Source organism: Symphalangus syndactylus, chromosome 23, assembly GCF_028878055.3.
Source record: "Symphalangus syndactylus isolate Jambi chromosome 23, NHGRI_mSymSyn1-v2.1_pri, whole genome shotgun sequence".
Taxonomy (NCBI): domain Eukaryota; kingdom Metazoa; phylum Chordata; class Mammalia; order Primates; family Hylobatidae; genus Symphalangus; species Symphalangus syndactylus.
The window spans coordinates 38,394,525-38,414,718 of NC_072445.2; the positions used below are offsets into that span (position 1 = coordinate 38,394,525).

Sequence of the window (20,194 nt, forward strand, 5' to 3'; positions counted from 1 at the left end):
GGTGAGATCACAGCTCACTGCAACCTTGGCCCCCTGGGTTCAAGTGATCTTCCTGCCTCAGCCTCCCACGTCGCTAGCTGGAATTATAGGGGCCTGCCACCATGCCCAGCTAATTTTTGTATTTTTAGTAGATATGGGTTTTTGCCATGTTGGCCAGACTAGTCTCGAACTCCTGACCTTGTGATCTGCCCGCCTTGGCCTCTCAAAATTCTGGGATTACAGGCATAAGCCACCGCGCCTGGCCTGATCTTGTTCTTTTCTTTTTTTTTTTTTTTTTTGGCAACAACTCGCTCTGTTGCCAGGCTGGAGTGCAGTGGTGCGATCTCAGCTCTCCACAACCTCCGCCTCCCAGGTTCAAGCCACTCCCCTGCCTCAGCCTCCTGAGTAGCTGGGACTACAGGCGCCCGCCACCACACTCAGCTAATTTTTTGTGTTTTTAGTAGAGATGGGCTTTCAGCGTGTTAACCAGGGTGGTCTTGATCTCCTGAACTTGTGATCCGCCCGCCTCGGCCTCCCAAAGTCCTGGGATTACAGGCATGAGACACTGCGCCCAGCCCAGCTCTTGTTCGTTTTTATGGCTGCACAACATATGAATTTTTAGAAGACACAATTCAACCTGTAACACATGGTTATACTGGGGTTGAGAGCGAGATGGAACAAATACAGCCAAGTGATGACAAATGGAAAATCTGAGTGAAAGAGGTACATGCCGAAGTTCTTGGAACTGTTCTTAAATTTTTCTGTAAGCTGAAAATTATTTCAAAATTAAAAAAATTCCAACAAGATGCTAGGTTTATTTATTACATAAGATGTTGGTGCTGAACCTACCATGTGAAAAGAAAGGTAAAGAGACAATAAAGGTGTTTGTGTGGCCTTATTGCACACTTGCCTGGGACATAAGTGAGGGTATCAGAGATTAATATGTTACATTTACATAGTGCTTTATAATTTACAAAAAACCCACATCAAAAAACCTTTATTTCATTTATCTCTCAGAATAATTCTGGGAGGCAAGAGCTTTTTCTGATTTTATTAAAAAAAAAAAAAAAGTAAAGAAAGGTCATGTGACTTGTCCACAGCTTCACACAACTAAGTGATCAGTTTAAATTCCAGTCCAGGTTTTTTTCACTCTTTTGAGACTCCTTTGCAGCTACAGCAAAAGACAATGCGGCATGACTTGAAACAACATTTTTTTTTTTTTTGAGACAGAGTCTTGCTCTGTCGCCCAGGCTGGAGTGCAGTGGAGCAATCTCGGCTCACTGCAAGCTCTGCCTCTGGGGTTCACGCCATTCTCCTGCCTCAGCCTCCTGAGTAGCTGGGACTACAGGCGCCCGCCACCACAGCTGGCTAATTTTTTTTTTTTTTTTTTTTGAGACAGAGTCTCGCTCTATCGCCCAGTCTGGAGTGCAGTGGCACAATCTTGGCTCACTGCAAAGTCCACCTCCCGGGTTCAAACGATTCTCCTGCCTCAGCCTCCCGAGTAGCTGGGACTACAGGCACCCACCACCGCACCTGGCGAATTTTTTGTATTTTTAGTAGAGACAGGGTTTCACCGTGTTAGCTAGGATGGTCTCCATCTCCTGACCTCGTGATCTGCCCGCCTCGGCCTCCCAAAGTGCTGGGATTACAGGCGTGAGCCACCGCGCCCAGCCCTCGAAACAACATTATAACATCATTTCTGCTCTTTTGCGGGGTGACCTGACTTCCCAAGTAAAGAAGGTTTTCCTAGTCAGGCATGGCGGCTTATGCCTGTAATTCCAGAATGATGGGAGGCTGAGGTGGAAGGATTGTTTAGGCTCAGGAGTTAAAAACCAGCCAGGGTAACATAGCAAGACCCTGTCTCTACAAAATTCAAAAATGAGCCAGGCGTCGTGACACACACCTGTGGTCCCAACTACTCAGGAGGCTAAGATGGGAGGATTGCTTGAGTCAGGGAGATCAAGGCTGCAGTGGGCCATGTCTGAGCCACTACACTCCAGCCTGGGTGACAGAGCAAGATCCTGTGGCCCGGGTGCGGTGGCTCACGCCTGTAATCCCAGCACTTTGGGAGGCCGAGGTGGGTGGATCACGAGGTCAGGAGTTCGAGACCAGCCTGGCCTACATTGTGAAACCCCGTCTCTACTAAAGGTACAAAAAATTAGCCAGGCATGGTGGCACGTGCCTGTAATTCCAGCTACTTGGGAGGCTGAGGCAGGAGAATTGTTTTTTTTTTTTTTTTGAGACGGAGTCTCGCTCCGTCGCCCAGGCTGGAGTGCAGTGGCGCAATCTCGGCTCACTGCAAGCTCCGCCTCCCAGGTTCACGCCATTCTCCTGCCTCAGCCTCTCCGAGTAGCTGGGACTACAGGCGCCCGCCACCACGCCCGGCTAATTTTTTCTATTTTTTAGTAGAGACGGGGTTTCACCATGGTCTCGATCTCCTGACCTCATGATCCGCCCGCCTCGGCCTCCCAAAGTGCTGGGATTACAAGCGTGAGCCACCGCGCCCGGCCAGGAGAATTGTTTGAACCCGGGAGACAGAGGTTGCAGTGAGCCAAGATCGTGCCATTGCACCCCAGCCTGGGCGACAGGGCGAGACTCCATCTCAAAAAAAAAAAGAACTGCTTAAAAAAAAAAAAAAGGAACAAGATCTTCCTATTGAGGTAAAAATGGAAATGAAATAATTTAGGTAGGAGGCTCCAAAGGTTCCCAGTATAAGGTTCACTACTACACACACTGCTTCCTCCACCGTTCCCCCTCCCCTCCCTCAGCCTCACTTGGGGGAATCCCTTGTCTCCAGATGGGCTTCAATTTCCTTACCCAACCTTCAGGCCAATGCCTGGGGAACAGGGTCAATAAAAGGTCTTCCTTTTTATTTTTATTTTTTTGAGACGGAGTCTCACTCTGTCGCCCAGGCTGGAGTGCAGTTGCAGTGGCACAATCTTAGCTCATGGCAACCTCCGCCTCCCAGTTTCAAGAGATTCTCCTGCATCAGCGTCCTGAGTAGCTGGGATTACAAGCACGCGCCACCACTCCCAGATAATTTTTGTATTTTAAGTAGAGACAGAGTTTCACCATGTTGGCCAGGCTGATCTCGATCTCCTGACCTCAATTGATCCACCCGCCTCGGGCTCCCAAAGTGCTGGGATTACAGGCGTGAGCCACCATGCCCGGTCTAAGAAAAGGTCTTCAATCAATCAAAAAAAAAAAAAGAAAGAAAAGAAAAGGTCTTCAATCCTTGCCCCTACAACCTCCTCAACCACATCCTCCACCGGTAGCCTCTGAGACCTGGACCATCGATGGCAAAACTTCACCCTTCTTTAAAATTACCCCGGCTGGGCGCAGTGGCTCACACCTACAATCTCAGCATTTTGGGAGGCCGAGGTGGGCGGATCATTTGAGGTCAGGAGTTCCAGACCAGCTTGACCAATATGGTGAAACCCCGCCTCTACTAAAAATACAAAAAAATTAGCCAGACGTGGTGGCATATGCCTGTAGTCCCAGCTACTTGGGAGGCTGAGGAAGGAGAATTGCTTGAACCCAGGAGACAGAGGTTGCAGTGAGCTGAAATCGTGCCACTGCACTCCAGCCTGGGAGACAGAGTGAGACTCCGTCTGTAAGTAAATAAGTAAAGTAAAGTAAAATAACCCCAACCCAATAGCCAAGTCCCAATCACATACCCTTGCCCTGCTGATCCATCACGGTCTTTGTCTTTTTATAAGCCTCCCCTTGGGCTCATGCAGTCAATGATAATCCTCCCTTGGTACTGCAGAGACCAAAAGTTAAGAAGAGAGTGCTCTGGGTTATACCATCTCAACTTAGCTGCCTGCAGACCCAGTGGGGAGAACTACTCCTGTGAAAACTCAAGTCCCCTCTGCTTGTTCCCACCCGCCTTGGTTAGGATAGACCATCTCACCCGCTACCATCCAGCCAGAAGGGGCTTTAGATCCTTGACTGACAATGGCTCGCAGATGTATGTTAGGTCCATTTCCTCACTCTCTATCAGTTGGGTCCTAAGATTTTGAGCCTTGAGCCTTTGAGACTTGAGACCCAGATTGACAGGCAGTTCTAGCTTATGCCTCCATGTTGGGCCTTCAGTTTCCAAATCACAGAATTATACTATGAAATAGCTGAATAGAGTTCATGGATCATTTAGTCCAGACCTTTCACATCACACTGGATGTTTAAATAATTGATCCGAAGGCTCACAGGGTCCTCTCTCTTTTCTCTTAGGTGTGGGAATTAAGGTCAGGACTGGCAGGTGCAGGACTTGCCGTGGCCACGCCCCTTAATCCTAGCAGTGCTGAGCAAGGCCTTCCATCCTAGCCCCCTGATCCAGCCAGCTGTCTGACTGTGAGTCAGGATGGCAGAGGAAGGTGATGTGGACGAGGGGGATGTGTTCCTGGCATTTGCCCAGGGTCCCTCTCCTCCCAGGGGTCCTGTGCGACGTGCCTTGGACAAGGCTTTCTTTATCTTCCTGGCCCTCTTCCTGACACTGCTGATGCTGGAGGCTGCTTGTAAGCTGCTGTGGTCACTACCATGGGCAAAGTTAGGGGACTGGCTACTGGGGACACCTCAGAAGGAGGAGGAGCTGGAATTGTGACCACCTTTCCTATAAACATCTTCTTTCCCCACCAAGGAGGTGAGAGTGGAGACAGGAGGGAAATGGGAGTGTTGGGGGCTGTGGAGGAGATTCTTGGATAGCTTAGGGCAGCCGTCTTTTTTTTTTGGGGGGATGGAGTTTTGCTCTTGTTGCCTAGGCTGGAGTGCAATGGTGCGATCTTGGCTTACTGCAACCTCTGCCTCCAGGGATTCTCCTGCCTCAGCCTCCTGAGTAGCTGGGATTACAGGCATGCGCCACCGCACCCGGCTAATTTTGTATTTTTAGTAGAGACAGGGTTTCTCCATGTTAGTCAGGCAGGTCTCGAACTCCGACCTCAGGTATCTGCCTGCCTTGGCCTCCCAAAGCGCTGGGATTACAGGTGTGAGCCAGTGCGCCCGGCCAGGGCAGCAGTCTTAAATTCTGCACCTATACTCAGGGAAATAATTTTGAAGAAGTATATACTCCTTCATATATCTTTAAGTAGGTATCTAAAAATTTTCATCATAAATTAAAACTGTGGCCGGGCACAGTGGCTCATGCCTGTAATCCCAGAACTTTGGGAGGCCGAGGCAGGGGGATCACCTGAGGTCAGGAGTTCAAGACCAGTCTGGCAAATATGGTGAAACCTCGTGTCTACTAAAAATACAAAAATTAGCCGGGCAAGTTGGTGGGCACCTGATTCTCTGCCTCAGCTACTCGGAGGCTGAGGCAGGAGAATTGCTTGAACCCGGGAGACAGTTGCAGTGAGCCGAGATCGCACCATTGCACTCCGGCCTGGGTGACAGAGCGAAACTCCATCCAAAAATAAATAAATAAATAAATAAATAAAAAATTTAAAAAAATAAATAAAAATTGTTTCAAGGATGTAATTCTGGCATATTGAAAATATTCACATTTTTATTTATTTATTTATTTATTTATTTATTTATTTATTTATTTTTTTTTTTTGAGATGGAGTCTTGCTCTGTCGCCCAGGCTGCAGTGCATTGGCGCAATCTCAGCTCACTGCAACCTCTGCCTCTGGGGTTCAAGCAATTCTCCTGCCACAGCCTCCTGAGTAGCTGGGAGCACAGGTGTGCTCCAGCATGCCCGACTAATTTTTATATTTTTAGTAGAGATGGGGATTTCACCATGTTGGCCATGCTGGTCTTGAACTCTTTTTTTTTTTTTTTTTTGAGACAGAGTCTCCTTCTGTTGCCCAGGCTGGAGTGCAGTGGCAGTGATCTCTGGTCACTGCAGCCTCCGCCTCCCAGATTCAAGCGATTCTCCTGCCTCAGGCCCCCAAATAGCTGGGACTACAGGTGTGTGCCACCATGCCCAGCTAATATTTGTATTTTTAGTAGAGGGGGGGGTTTCACCATGTTGGCAAGGCTGGTCTGGAACTCCTAACCTCAAGTGATCCACCCACCTCAGCCTCCCAAAGTGCTGGGATTACAGGCGTGAGCCACTGCCCCCAGCCTATTTATTGATTTATTGAGATGAGGTCTCACTATGTTGCCTAGGCTGGTCTGTACTCCTGAGATCAAGCAATCCACCCACCTCAACTTCCCAAAGTGCTAGGATTATAGGCAGTGAGCCACAGCATCTGGCCACATTTTATTTATTTATTTATTTATTTTTTGAGAGGGAGTCTTGCTCTGTCACCCAGGCTGGAGTGCAGTGGCACCATCTCGGCTCACTGAAACCTCCGCCTCCTGGGTTCAAGCGATTCTTCTGCCTCAGCTTCCCGAGTAGCTGGGACTAAAGGTGCCAGCCACCATGCCCGGCTAATTTTTGTATTTTTAGGAGAGACGGGATGTCACCATATCGGCCAGGCTGGTCTCTAACTCCTAGATTTCGTGATCTGCCCGCCTTGGCCTCCCAAAGTGCTGGAATTACAGTGTGAGCCACCGCACCTGGCCTATTTATTTATTTTTTTGAGACAGAGTTTCTCTGTGTCGCCCAGGCTGGAGTGTAGTGGTGCGATCTTGGCTCCCGGCAACCTCTGCCTCCTAGGTTCAAGTGATTCTCCTGCCTCAGCCTCCCAAATAGCTGGGACTACAGGCGCCCGCCACTACACTCAGCTAATTTTTTTGTAATTTTAGTAGAGACGGGGTTTCATCATGTTGGCCAGGCTGGTCTCGAACTCCTGACCTCAGGTAATCCACCCGCCTCAGCCTCCCAAAGTGCTGGGATTACAGGTTTGAGCCACCACGCCTGGCCTATTTTTTTTATTTTTTGAGACAGAGTCTTGCTCTGTCACCCAGGCTGAAGTGCAGTGGCGTGATCTTGGCTCACTGCAACCTTCGCCTCCCAAATTCAAGGGATTCTCCTGCCTCAGCTCCCAAATAGCTGGGATTACAGGCGCCCACGACCATGCCTGGCTAATTTTGTGTATCTGTAGTAGAGATGAGATTTCCTCATGTTGGTCAGGCTGGTCTGGAACTCCTGACCTCAAGTGATCTGCCCGCCTCGGCATCCCAAAGTGGTAGGATTATAGGCGTGAGTCACCGTGCCTGGCCCCACATTTTAAAATAAAACAATTAGATCACCATTTATTGTCCAGTGGAATTGAAATATCATAGTGATGGCCGGGTATGGTGCTTCACGCCTGTAATCCCAGCACTTTGGGAGGCGGAGCTGGGTGGATCACGAGGTCAGGAGTTCGAGACCAGCCTGGCCAACATGCCGAAAACCCATCTCTACTAAAAAAAAAAAATACAAAAAATTAGCTGGGCATGGTATTGTGTGCCTGTAATCCCAGCTGCTCAGGAGGTTGAGGCAGGAGAATCGCTTAAACTCAGGAAGGGGGGGTTGCAGTGAGCCGAGATTGTGCCGTTGAACTCCAGCCTGGGTGACAGAGCAAGACTCCATCTCAAAAAAAAAAAAAGTATAAATAAGTACTTACCAGTTGGGAATCATTCCTTTTTTTCTTTCATCACCTCTTTTCTCCTTGAGCTCCTACTACTACTCCACTTCCCCACAAACTTTATGCTTTTATACTTGAAAGTCCTTTATTGACCAATCTTTTACATCTTCCTGCATATACATATATATTAATTGAGATGAAAAATATCTTTCCTGTGATTGTAACACTCTAGTTGTTAAAAATTATCCTGGAGGAGTTACTGTTACAATTATTATTATTATTATTATTATTATTTTTTTTTTTTTTTTTTTTTGAGACGGAGTCTCGCTCTTTCACCCAGGCTGGAGTGCAGTGGCGCGATCTCGGCTCACTGCAGGCTCCGCCCCCCGGGGTTCACGCCATTCTCCTGCCTCAGCCTCCCGCGTAGCTGGGACTACAGGCGCCTGCCACCTCGCCCGGCTAATTTTTTGTATTTTTAGTAGAGACGGGGTTTCACTGTGTTAGCCAGGATGGTCTCGATCTCCTGACCTCGTGATCCGCCCGCCTCGGCCTCCCAAAGTGCTGGGATTACAGGCTTGAGCCACCGCGCCCGGCCTTGTTACAATTATTATAAGAACAGAATGTTCTTATAAACATGTGATCGTACACTTTTTTTTTTTTTGAGACGGAGTCTCGCTCTGTCACCCAGGCTGGCGTGCAGTGGCGCGATCTCGGCTCACTGCAAGCTCCGCCTCCCGGGTTCACGCCATTCTCCTGCCTCAGCCTCTCCGAGTAGCTGGGACTACAGGCGCCCGCCACCACGCCCAGCCAATTTTTTGTATTTTTAGTAGAGACAGGGTTTCACCGTGGTCTCGATCTCCTGACCTCGTGATCCACCCGCCTTGGCCTCCCAAAGTGCTGGGATTACAAGCGTGAGCCACCGCGCCCGGCCTTTTTTTTAAGACAGAGTCTCGCTCTGTCGCCCAGGCTGGAGTGCAGTGGCGCGATCTCGCCTCACTGCAAGCTCCGCCTCCCGGGTTCACGCCATTCTCCTGCCTCAGCCTCCCGAGTAGCTGGGTCTACAAGACGCCCACCACCACGCCCAGCTAATTTTTGTGTGTGTGTGTGTATTTTTAGTAGGGACGGGGTTTCACCGTGTTAGCCAGGGTGGTCTAGATTTCCTGACCTCGTGATCCTCCCGCCTCGGCCTCCCAAAGTGCTGGGATTACAGGCGTGAGCCACCGCGCCTGGCCCATCGTACACATTTTTATAACTGTTAAAAAGAAATATTTAATAAGATAGTAGTCTGGGAGTGGCGGTTCATGCCCATAATCCCAGCACTTTGAGACACTGAGGTGGGAGGATTGCTTGAGGCAAGGAGCTCAACATCCATCTGGGGAACACAGTGAGACCCTGTCGCTACAAAAAACCTTTTTTTTTTTTTTTTTTTTTTGAGACGGAGTCTTGCTCTGTCGCCGGGCTGGAGTGCAGTGGCTGATCTCAGCTCACTGCAACCTCCGCCTCCCGGGTTCAAGCGATTCTCCTACCTTAGCCTCACGAGTAGCTGGGACTACGGGCGCGTGCCACCAAGCTCAGCTAATTTTTGTATTTTTAGTAGAGACGGGGTTTCACCATGTTGGCCAGGCTGGTCTCAAACTCCTGACCTCAGGTGATCCGCCCGCCTCGGCCTCCCAAAGTTCTGGGATTACAGGCATGAGCCACCGCACCCAGCCGCTACAAAAAACTTAAAAAAAAAAAATTAGGCCGGGCGCGGTGGCTCACGCCTGTAATCCCAGCACTATGGGAGGCCGAGGCGGGCGGATCACGAGGTCAGGAGATCGAGACCACCCTGGCTAACACAGTGAAACCCCGTCTCTACTAAAAATACAAAAAATTAGCCGGGTGAGGTGGCGGGCGCCTGTAGTCCCAGCTACGTGGGAGGCTGAAGCAGGAGAATGGCGTGAACCCCGGGGGGCGGAGTCTGCAGTGAGCCGAGATCGCGCCACTACACTCCAGCCTGGGTGAAAGCGTGAGACTCCTTCTCAAAAAAAAAAAAAAAATTAGCTGGGTGAGGTGGTGAGCCGGGTGAGGTGGTGTGCGCCTGCAGTCCTAGCTACTTGAGGTGGGAAGATGGCTTGAGCCCAGGAATTTGAGGTTACAGTGAGCTATGATCGTACCACCGCATTCCAGCCTAGGTGATAGAACAAGACCCTTTTTTTTCTTTTTCTTTTCTTTTTTTTTTTTTTTTTTTTGAGATAATCTCGCTCTGTCGCCCAGGCTGGAGTGCAATGACGCGATCTTGGCTCACTGCAACCTCCGCCTCCCGGGTTCGAGCGGTTCTCCTGCCTCCGCCTCCTGAGTAGCTGGGATTACAGGCGCCTGCCACCACGCCCAGATTTTTTTTTGTATTTTTAGTAGAGACGGGGTTTCACCATGTTGGCCAGGATGGTCTCGATCTCTTGACCCCATGATACGCCCGCCTCGGACCCCCAAAGTGCTGGGATTACAGGCATGAACCATCACACTCGGCCGACCCTGCCTTTAAAAAAAAAAAAAAGACAAAAGAAAATAAAAAAAAAGAAAAGGTGGTATTCATGGTGCCTTGATGAAAGAAACAGGATACATTTCCCTTTATTTTAAACAGGTAAGATTACCCTCAGGAGATTTCATGGTTGAGAACTATACTTTTGAGGAGGGAGGGGAAAAAAGATAACTATTCTTTTTTTTTCTTAAGAGGGTGACTCTATTGTAAAAGGAGAAGTGAAGAATGAGAACCTGTACTGCAGGTGTTTCCTTAGGAAGACCAATTTTGGGAAAGTTGAGGTTCTTGAAATTAAATCCCTTACATCTTCCAAGCTCCAGTCCCCGCGGAGAGTTTTTATGTTCCCCATTTTGAAAGGTGTAGACTTTGACGACTGGCGAGAAGTGATGTGGGATTGTTCAACGGACGGGTGTTTGCGATTCTAGGACTCAGCGTTAGGGATCTAATAAGCTCTGTGACCCTAGTTACGTGGCAAGATGCCCACCACTTGTGGAAATGGGAATCTTAGCGATTGGGACCCTGTTAATGTTTCTGGTTTCCTCATAAGCTCACCTCTGGACCCAGCCTTGCCTCCACGAGTCCCTCCAGCCTCCCTAAACTCAACGAGGTGGGTATCAAATCTGTTTCTTCATCCTTCATTCTTTTTTCCCGTCTCCCCGAAGAGGAGGAGGAGACCCAAAGTATTTTATGAGCCTCATTTCGCCTCACAGCAGCCCTCGCAGCGGCAATTTGCACAAACTCTCCTCCAAGCCCCACCCCGTCATCGCCCATCCGCAGACCCTAGGCCTCCCACGACAAAGCACGGCCTCCTGGTCAGCACAGACGGCCCTTCGAGGACCCCCTCTGGAGAAGAACCATTCAGGTCCCAACGGTCTGGCTGGTCATTAGTTCTGTGGTGAAGCTTGAAAAGCAAATCAGCAACAATAGTAATAATAATAACAACACTTGTATGGCGCCTTGTGCTCATTTGTACGCATGTGTTATAACGATCGCGGGACGCAGCACCTGGCAGTAGAAGCAGCTGCTGGACAGCGGCAAGGAGCGCGCCGCCCTTGCAGGGGAAGAGGCTGGGTGAGCCGAATAAGCCGTGGAAACGCGAACCTTGGGGGACAGGAAAGCAGGGCCAGATAGCTTGCCAATAGCCCAACTGAAGGAAAAGGTTATACTTCCCTTTTAAGAGACTTCTGCCCGTCCCTGAAACTCTGCGCAGCTTTGGAAAGCCCAATTCCTAATCCACCCTGTTCGGTTCCCCTGCCCCTCCTTGGAAAGGAGGCTCGGTCCTCCCCACGCGCTACTCGCCGGCGGTTGGGCAGGAAGTTTCTGATTGGCGGAGTCGTAGAAGCACCGGGTGAAAAGAGCTCCACTGGCTGCGCACCGGAGTCCGGGCGTAGCCAGCGCCGTACGGCAAAATGGCGGCCCCCAGCTGCTTTGGGACGCCTGGGTTTGGGGAGACAAACTCCGACCTGGAAGAGACCGCTGACTATGTGGGCTGCACTGGAGGTGTTCGTGGGGCGGGCCTACAGCCACTTCCGGCCACAGGAAGCCTGTGTTCCGTACGACAATATGGCGGCGCTTAGTTGCATGCAGGCGGAAACTCTGTGACTTCCGGTCCGTAGTGGGGCCTGCGGTGGGAGTGGGAAGGAAGGCGGAGGGAACCATGCGAGGTTCTGAGATCTGCGGCGAGGGTCGCCTCCAGAGACGGTTTGTGAGGTGGGGGCCGGACGGTGCGGGGATCAGAGGCGGGGGCGGGGATATAGAGGGAGAAGTATTGGGGAGAGCCGGGCGCTGAGTCTGAGGGGAAAGCTGTGGTACCTTCCTATCCCTGAAAGGGAGTGGAGCGGCCGGGGGCTGAACTGGGGGAGGGGGATTTGGCGGGAAGCGCTTCTACCGGACCGGCCGGACCCAGGGTTGGGATCTAAGAGGAATCGGGAGAGCGTAGCGCGGTGCGGGGGAACTTTTGATCAGTTACAGGTCACCGAGAGAATGGGGGAAATTAGGGTGGGGTGAAAGGGAGGGGACTTGGGTAAAATATCTTCAACCTAAAGCCCCAGTTTGAGGAGACTCATCGGAGGGTGAAATATGGAGATAATTCAAGGAGAAGAAAAGAGAACGGACTGTTGGGAGGGAACCTTTTTCACCTCAGAGAGTCTAGGAGTTGGGGTGATCATTCAGGATGGGGTGGGTGTGGGGTTGACTTGTTTGAGGGCAGAGGGGGCAAACACATGAGGTGGCGCACACAGGAGTGTGTTATCTGTGCAAGGAGGTGTCAGGACGATTTGGGGTGCAGTGTGGGAGGAAGAATCAACTTGCCAACTCTGAGAAATGGGGGGGAAATGCAACAGAAAGACCGGAAAATGGGGGGAAATGCAACAGAAAGACCGGAAATCGACGTGAGGGGTGGAGCAGAAGGTGGCAACTTAAGATGTGGGGGTGGCTTGCCCCCCCACACCACTTGAAGAGCCCGAAAAGCATATAGAACTAACTAATGGTTATTGAAATCAGGTGGTGAAGACAGTGTTGGTCAGGGCTGGATATTACTGAAACCCAAGGAGTTCAGAAAATGTGTGAGGTGAAGGGATGGGGCTATGCTGGAGGGGCTCATTCTGAGGCCCCATCCCCTTCCAGCAGGAATTCTGAAATCCCCACCACTTCCTCCCTCCGGGGGATTTGATCCCCTATGGCCACCGCTAACAGCATCATCGTGCTGGATGATGATGACGAAGATGAAGCAGCTGCTCAGCCAGGGCCCTCCCACCCACTCCCCAATGCGGCCTCACCTGGGGCAGAAGCCCCTAGCTCCTCTGAGCCTCATGGGGCCAGAGGAAGCAGTAGTTCGGGCGGCAAGAAATGCTACAAGCTGGAGAATGAGAAGCTGTTCGAAGAGGTGAGCTTTAGCGGGGAAGATTGTTGTACCCCAGGGAGGGGGATGGCTGACTGGTTCTCCTGTCCTTTCTTCCCCACTAACCCCACCTCCCCTTTCTCTCAACCCCTTGTCTCTCTTCGCCTTCTTCCCCTGAACCTTCTAGTTCCTTGAACTTTGTAAGACGCAGACAGCAGACCACCCTGAGGTGGTCCCATTCCTCTATAACCGGCAGCAACGTGCCCACTCTCTGTTTTTGGCCTCGGCGGAGTTCTGCAACATCCTCTCTAGGGTCCTATCTCGGGCCCGGAGCCGGCCAGCTAAGCTCTATGTCTACATCAATGAGCTCTGCACTGTTCTCAAGGCCCACTCAGCCAAAAAGAAGCTGAACTTGGCCCCTGCCACCACCACCTCCAATGAGCCCTCTGGGAATAACCCTCCCACACACCTCTCCTTGGACCCCACAAATGCTGAAAACACTGCCTCTCAGGCCCCAAGGACCCGTGGTTCCCGGCGGCAGATCCAGCGCTTGGAGCAGCTGCTGGCGCTCTATGTGGCAGAGATCCGGCGGCTGCAGGAAAAGGAGTTGGATCTCTCAGAATTGGATGACCCAGACTCCACATACCTGCAGGAGGCACGGTTGAAGCGTAAGCTGATCCGCCTCTTTGGGCGACTATGTGAGCTGAAAGACTGCTCTTCACTGACCGGCCGTGTCATAGAGCAGCGCATCCCCTACCGTGGCACCCGCTACCCAGAGGTTAACAGGCGCATTGAGCGGCTCATCAACAAGCCAGGGCCTGATACCTTCCCTGACTATGGGGATGTGCTTCGGGCTGTAGAGAAGGCAGCTGCCCGACACAGCCTTGGCCTCCCCCGACAGCAGCTCCAGCTCATGGCTCAGGATGCCTTCCGAGATGTGGGCATCAGGTTACAGGAACGACGTCACCTCGATCTCATCTACAACTTTGGCTGCCACCTCACAGATGACTATAGGCCAGGTAGGGGGTTGGTGGGATGCCTCTCAGTGACCCTTATATGTCAGGTATGAGGGGATGGGGCATCTCTCTAGTCCTTTCTAGGGTTTGTACTCTTCTAGTCCCTTCAAGGCCTGAGTGCTCTGACTTTATGTCTTTCCACGTAGGCACTGACCCTGCACTATCAGATCCTGTGTTGGCCCGGCGCCTTCGGGAAAACCGGAGTTTGGCCATGAGTCGGCTGGATGAGGTCATCTCCAAATATGCAACGATGCAAGACAAAAGTGAGGAGGGCGAGAGAAAAAAGAGAAGAGCTCGGTTCCAAGGCACCTCTTCCCACTCTGCAGACACCCCCAACGCCTCCTTGGATTCTGGTGAGGTGTGGATGGGGTACAGCCTTCAGAGAGACATTGTCCTTCCCCTGCACTGGCCACCAGGGAGTCCAGGTTGACTGATGGGGGGGGAAGCATGAGAAGGAATGCAAGAACCAAACCCTCTGGGGCAAGGGATTCCTTAGAGAAACTTCTTTGTCTCCCAGGGCCCTAGTGGAATGGCATCCCAGGGGTGCCCTTCTGCCTCCAGAGCTGAGACAGATGATGAAGAAGATGAGGAGAGTGATGAGGAAGAGGAGGAGGAGGAGGAGGAAGAAGAAGAGGAGGAGGCCACAGATTCTGAAGAGGAGGAGGATCTGGAACAGATGCAGGAGGGTCAGGAGGACGATGAAGAGGAGGACGAAGAGGAAGAAGCAGCAGCAGGTATGTCAAGGGAACATTCTCCTCACCTGTCATTTCTGTTTTGTTAGGCATGAGCCACCTGTTTGAAACCTTTCCCTTCCTCCTCCTAGTGTCCTCTCAGCAGTATCTTTTTCCCCTCATTCTCAGGCTACCCTCTCCCCTTTTCTTCTTTTCCAGGTAACAATGGAGACAAGAGCCCCATGTCCTCACCACAGATCTCCACTGAAAAGAACCTGGAACCTGGCAAACAGATCAGCAGGTCTTCAGGGGAGCAGCAAAACAAAGGACGCATAGTGTCACCATCGTTACTGTCAGAAGAACCCCTGGCCCCCTCCAGCATAGATGCTGAAAGCAATGAAGAACAGCCTGAGGAGCTGACCCTGGAGGAAGAAAGCCCTGTGTCTCAGCTCTTTGAGCTAGAGATTGAAGCTTTGCCCCTGGATACCCCTTCCTCTGTGGAGACAGACATTTCCTCTTCCAGGAAGCAATCAGAGGAGCCCTTCACCACTGTCTTAGAGAATGGGGCAGGCATGGTCTCTTCTACTTCTTTCAATGGAGGCGTCTCTCCTCACAACTGGGGAGATTCTGGTCCCCCCTGCAAAAAATCTCGGAAGGAGAAGAAGCAAACAGGATCAGGGCCATTAGGAAACAGGTAATAACAACAGGAGGAGGAAGAGGGAAGCCAAGGAGGGATTGCAGGGGACTTTCAGAGAGGAATATTGGGGAATTGAGTCTGCTGGGAGAGACTGGACTGCCCCCCTCCAGCCTCAGTCTTCCCGTACCCCTCCACATATTTATGTTTCTGTTTCTAGCTCTGTGGAAAGGCAAAGGTCAGTGCATGAGAAGAATGGGAAAAAGATATGTACCCTGCCCAGCCCACCTTCCCCCTTGGCTTCCTTGGCCCCAGTTGCTGATTCCTCCACAAGGGTGGACTCTCCCAGCCATGGCCTGGTGACCAGCTCCCTCTGCATCCCTTCTCCAGCCCAGCTGTCCCAAACCCCCCATTCACAACCTCCTCGGCCTGGTACTTACAAGGTAAGAAGGGGAGGGCGTGTTTCCTCTGATAATTTGTTCTCTTTCATTGTCTGTTTCAGCTGCTCTGTCTGAATATTGCACGTGCCACATCCTGTCTCTTCCTTTTTCCCACCGTTTTAAATCCTCTAAATCCTCCTGTGTCTTTTCTCCTGTACTCCAGATCTCTTTGACTCTGTCTCTCACTTCCCTGCAGACAAGTGTGGCCACACAATGCGATCCAGAAGAGATCATCGTGCTCTCAGACTCTGATTAGCTGCCTCCCCTTCTCCCTGCCTCCAGAATGTTTTGGGATAGCATTTGGAGGAAGGTGGGAAGCATATGACTGAGGAAGGGATGGACTAAGCTAATCCCCTTTTGGTGGTGTTTCTTTAAAAAAAAAAAAAAGAAAAAAGCTTAAGTTTTACACAGAAACATTAATAAACAATAAAGTTCTTTTCTTACTGTATCACTGTCTTTTTCTTGTCCTTCTACTGTTACAGATTGGCATTAGCTGTCCCCTTGCTCAGGGTTAGCCCAATATCCCTGGGGTAGTCCCGATCTGTCCTTTCTAGCCTGGCCTTTTTTTTTTTTTTTGTCTCGCTGTGTCGCCCAGGCCAGAGTGCAGTGGTGCGATCACAGCTCACTGCAGCCTGGACCTCCCAGTCTCAGGCGATAATGCCTCAGCCTCCCGAGTAGCCGGGACTACAGGCGCGTGCCACCATGCCTGGCTAATTTTTGTTTTTGTTGTTTGTATTTTTTGTAGAGACAGGGTTTCGCCATGTTGTTCAGGCTGTACTTTTTTTTTTTTTTTTTTTTTTTTTTAAGTGCTTCAGCCGCCTTTACGCACTTTACTTTTTCACTTCGTGCAGTAGGAGTGAAAAAACCAATGAGGGGCCGACTCAAGGTTATTTGGCCAATCCAGGACTGGAGAAAGGGGGCGGGGCTTCAGGGAGACTGTAAGGAGCTAGGAAGAGGGCGATTAGATCCCACCAACCAGCTAATGGTCACAGCTCAGAGGCGGAGCCTGGGGAACGATACCTGGACCCATCGCCAATGGGAAAAGGCAGGCTTATAGCTTTAAAGGGGAATAAATGCTTCGGCCGAACCAAGTCCTGAGCTCCCAGCGGAGGAGGGGACCTGATCTTTTAAGGTGGAATGAGGCGACGGTTCTTTAAAGGCAAAGTGGCCGAGTCGGCCGAGTATTGCCCAGCGGCACGGGCGGGGTGCCCGGCTGTGCCTTTAAAGGCGGAGGGGCGGGAGGCGGAGCGGAGGCGGAGGGCGGAGGGAGTCGGCGCAAGATGGCGGCGGGAGGGGCCCAGGTTGCTGCTCTGGCCGCCGAGTGAGGGGCGGGGGGGGCCCGGGGGCGCGCGGCCCGGTAAGCGGGGACGCGCGAGGTTGGGGGGCGCCTTCCGGGTGGGAGAAGAGGCCGAGGTAGCGCTTCGGGCGGAGCGGGGGGGGCGGGGTCCGTTGTGGGCGGAGGTAGACAAGGGGCGGGGTCGAAAGGCCCGATAGTGGGCGGGGCACGGGGGCGGGCCTAGAAAGGGGCGGGGCTAGAGAAGCTGGAGCCAAAGGGGGCGTGGTCGGCGAGGGAGCTTGGGGGGCATACCCTGAGGGGAGATGGAGCCAGCGTTGGTTTTCAGTAGCAGAGCTGCCCTGCCCCCTCCCAAAAGTGGGTGCAAAACACCAAAAAGGTAGATTTTGGAATGTCAGGCTCTCAGGTAAGTGGGAAATAGGGTATAATTCCGAAGGAAGCCGCTCTAGCCCCTAAGAGCACCTTATTTCTCTAACTTCCAAGGAAAGGGCACAGGATTTGTCAGATACCTGTGTTTGCTGGCGCTGCCACTTGCTGTGTGACCTTGGATAGTCTCTTAATCTTTCTGAGCTTCAGTTTCCTCATCTGTCGAATGGGGTTGAGAGGAATACCTACCTCACTGTTGTGGGGAGTTACATAGATAATGAGTGTGAACATATTTTTGAGTTGTAACGGGCTGTGTCGTTATGAGATGGTATCATTATTCTTTTCTCTTTTTCTTCCCAGAGACCCCCCCGGCCGCCCTCCTCCTTTCTTTGTTCCTGTGGCTGGGGGGGTATCCCCTCCCTCCACAACATGGAGCCATCTCCTCTGTCTCCCAGTGGGGCAGCACTTCCCCTGCCGCTGTCGCTGGCTCCGCCCCCACTACCCCTGCCAGCAGCTGCAGTGGTACATGTGTCCTTCCCTGAGGTGACCAGTGCCCTCTTGGAGTCCCTCAATCAGCAGCGTCTGCAGGGCCAGCTCTGTGATGTGTCTATCCGAGTGCAGGGCCGGGAGTTCCGGGCTCATCGGGCTGTCCTGGCTGCCTCCTCCCCTTACTTCCATGATCAGGTCCTACTCAAGGGCATGACCTCCATCTCGCTGCCCAGTGTCATGGACCCAGGCGCCTTTGAGACTGTCCTAGCCTCCGCTTACACTGGCCGCCTCAGCATGGCTGCTGCTGACATTGTCAACTTCCTTACAGTGGGGTCTGTGCTCCAAATGTGGCACATTGTGGACAAGTGCACTGAACTACTCCGAGAAGGCCGGGCCTCAGCTACCACCACCATCACTACTGCTGCAGCCACCTCTGTCACTGTCCCTGGTGCTGGGGTGCCATCCGGGAGTGGGGGCACTGTGGCCCCTGCTACCATGGGCTCTGCGCGCTCCCATGCCTCCAGCCGGGCCAGTGAGAATCAATCTCCCAGCAGCAGCAACTACTTCAGCCCCAGGGAGTCCACTGATTTCTCATCTTCCTCCCAAGAGGCATTCGCAGCCTCTGCAGTGGGCAGTGGGGAGCGTCGAGGAGGTGGCCCTGTATTCCCAGCCCCTGTCGTTGGCAGTGGGGGGGCCACATCTGGAAAGCTGCTGCTGGAGGCAGATGAGCTGTGCGATGATGGTGGGGATGGGAGGGGGGCAGTGGTTCCTGGGGCTGGGCTCCGGAGACCCACCTATACACCCCCTAGCATCATGCCACAGAAACACTGGGTATACGTGAAGCGAGGTGGTAATTGCCCAGCACCAGCACCCCTGGTTCCCCAAGACCCAGATCTGGAGGAGGAAGAGGAGGAGGAAGATCTGGTGTTGACCTGTGAGGATGATGAAGATGAAGAACTAGGGGGTAGCTCCAGGGTTCCAGTGGGGGGAGGGCCTGAGGCTACCCTCAGCATCAGTGATGTCCGTACCCTGAGTGAGCCCCCAGACAAGGGGGAGGAGCAGGTAAACTTCTGTGAGTCCTCCAATGACTTTGGCCCATATGAGGGTGGGGGTCCTGTGGCAGGTCTTGATGACTCGGGGGGGCCAACTCCCTCTTCCTATGCCCCCTCCCACCCTCCTCGACCGCTCCTTCCCTTGGACATGCAGGGCAACCAGATCCTGGTCTTCCCGTCGTCGTCTTCATCCTCATCCTCACAGGCTCCTGGCCAACCACCAGGGAACCAAGCAGAACACGGGGCAGTGACCGTGGGGGGCACGTCGGTGGGGAGCCTGGGTGTGCCGAGTAGCGTTGGTGGGGTCCCTGGAGGGACTGGCAGCGGAGACGGGAATAAGATCTTTCTGTGCCATTGTGGGAAGGCTTTCTCCCACAAGAGCATGCGGGACCGGCACGTGAACATGCACCTCAATCTGCGGCCGTTTGATTGCCCCGTGTGCAACAAAAAGTTCAAGATGAAGCACCATCTGACTGAGCACATGAAGACGCACACAGGTCTCAAGCCCTACGAGTGCGGAGTCTGCGCCAAGAAGTTCATGTGGCGAGACAGCTTCATGCGCCACCGAGGACACTGTGAGCGCCGGCACCGCCTGGGCGGGGTCGGGGCCGGACCTGGGCCTGGGACGCCCACGGGGCCATCCTTGCCGTCCAAGAGAGAGTCTCCCGGAGCGGGCGGGGGCAGCGGCGACGAAGCGAGTGCGGCCACGTCCCCGTCCAGCAGACGTGTCTGGTCCCCACCCAGCGTCCACAAGGTGGAGATGGGCTTCGGTGGAGGTGGAGGAGCAAACTGAAGGGGCAGGCTACTGGGGTGGGGTAGCTTTCGGGAAAGGGAATAAGGAGCACGATGCAAGGGCGCTGTGGCCCCCGGGTGATCTCCCACCACACTTACTGTCTTCCTTTATCTCTGTGGACTTGTATATATTCTGGAAGGGGAACCACAGTTGCACCATCGCCCGCCCATTCTACTACTCAACCCCTCCCTCCCAAGGTATTTCCAGAACTAAGCCCTTCCTTTCCCTCTGATGGGTACACTGAAGCCCCTGCTCCACAGAGTAGGGCGCACATGGAGGGAGGGAGAGGGGGTGTGTTGAACATCCTGCAGTCACAGGGTCGGGGTCAGGTGGTTGTAGTCTGTGCCTGAAGTCTGTGTTTGTGTTGTCGTGGAGACAAGGCCTTTGAGCCCCACCCTTGTCCTAGAACCTACCCCCTCAAGGATGCGCTCTTTATTTCTACCCTGTCCCTTCCCGCCACCCCCCCACTTCCCGTGGAAATTCCCAACTCGGTTCTCATGGAAGAGTGGGTGGAGACAAGGAAGGAGTAAGTCGTAGGAGTACAAGGTTTTTATTTTTTTTAACAGTGATTAAAATATTTATTGGTCATTTACTTGGCTTCCCGACAACCCGTGTGTTTGCTGGGGCGCGGCACAGATGGGGGAAAGCTGGA

At 52.5% G+C, this 20,194-nt stretch overlaps 3 protein-coding genes across 10 annotated transcripts; all 3 read left to right on the forward strand.

Moving 5' to 3' along the window:
- The first annotated feature begins 4,339 nt into the window (after positions 1–4,339).
- On the forward strand, positions 4,340–4,579 carry SMIM40 (small integral membrane protein 40). The gene has a single exon (XM_055263762.1). It carries the CDS (start codon positions 4,340–4,342, stop codon positions 4,577–4,579), a length of 240 nt encoding a protein of 79 aa, XP_055119737.1.
- Positions 4,580–11,332: 6,753 nt separating this feature from the next.
- Positions 11,333–15,996, forward strand: DAXX (death domain associated protein). Of its 6 annotated transcripts, none has more exons than XM_055263756.2 (8): positions 11,333–11,658; positions 12,643–12,832; positions 12,975–13,806; positions 13,950–14,161; positions 14,321–14,537; positions 14,694–15,168; positions 15,329–15,551; positions 15,745–15,996. In XM_055263756.2, the coding sequence occupies exons 1-8, from the start codon at positions 11,606–11,608 to the stop codon at positions 15,802–15,804; spliced, it is 2,262 nt and encodes a 753-aa protein (XP_055119731.2). In that variant the 5' UTR covers positions 11,333–11,605; the 3' UTR covers positions 15,805–15,996. The 6 variants fall into 6 exon arrangements, with proteins under 6 accessions (XP_055119731.2, XP_055119736.2, XP_055119735.2 ...); XM_055263761.2 differs by having other exon boundaries at positions 11,479–11,649; positions 12,577–12,832; XM_055263760.2 differs by having other exon boundaries at positions 11,492–11,649; positions 12,574–12,832.
- Positions 15,997–16,656: 660 nt separating this feature from the next.
- On the forward strand, positions 16,657–20,134 carry ZBTB22 (zinc finger and BTB domain containing 22). Of its 3 annotated transcripts, none has more exons than XM_063632360.1 (2): positions 16,657–16,680; positions 17,569–20,134. In XM_063632360.1, the coding sequence occupies exon 2, from the start codon at positions 17,638–17,640 to the stop codon at positions 19,540–19,542; it is 1,905 nt and encodes a 634-aa protein (XP_063488430.1). In that variant the 5' UTR covers positions 16,657–16,680; positions 17,569–17,637; the 3' UTR covers positions 19,543–20,134. The 3 variants fall into 3 exon arrangements, with proteins under 3 accessions (XP_063488430.1, XP_055120538.2, XP_063488429.1); XM_055264563.2 differs by lacking the exon at positions 16,657–16,680 and adding an exon at positions 16,814–16,905; XM_063632359.1 differs by lacking the exon at positions 16,657–16,680 and adding an exon at positions 16,832–16,849.
- Positions 20,135–20,194: the final 60 nt, after the last annotated feature.

Bases quoted from the DNA above. Each gene is read 5' to 3' on its own strand.
- SMIM40 (XM_055263762.1), top strand. From the start codon at position 4,340: ATGGCAGAGGAAGGTGATGTGGACGAGGGGGATGTGTTCCTGGCATTT.
- DAXX (XM_055263756.2), top strand. From the start codon at position 11,606: ATGCGAGGTTCTGAGATCTGCGGCGAGGGTCGCCTCCAGAGACGGTTT. The intron at 12,833-12,974 runs GTGAGCTTTAGC...TGAACCTTCTAG, and splicing joins ATGAGAAGCTGTTCGAAGAG to TTCCTTGAACTTTGTAAGAC. The intron at 14,162-14,320 runs GTGTGGATGGGG...TTTGTCTCCCAG, and splicing joins CCTCCTTGGATTCTGGTGAG to GGCCCTAGTGGAATGGCATC.
- ZBTB22 (XM_063632360.1), top strand. From the start codon at position 17,638: ATGGAGCCATCTCCTCTGTCTCCCAGTGGGGCAGCACTTCCCCTGCCG.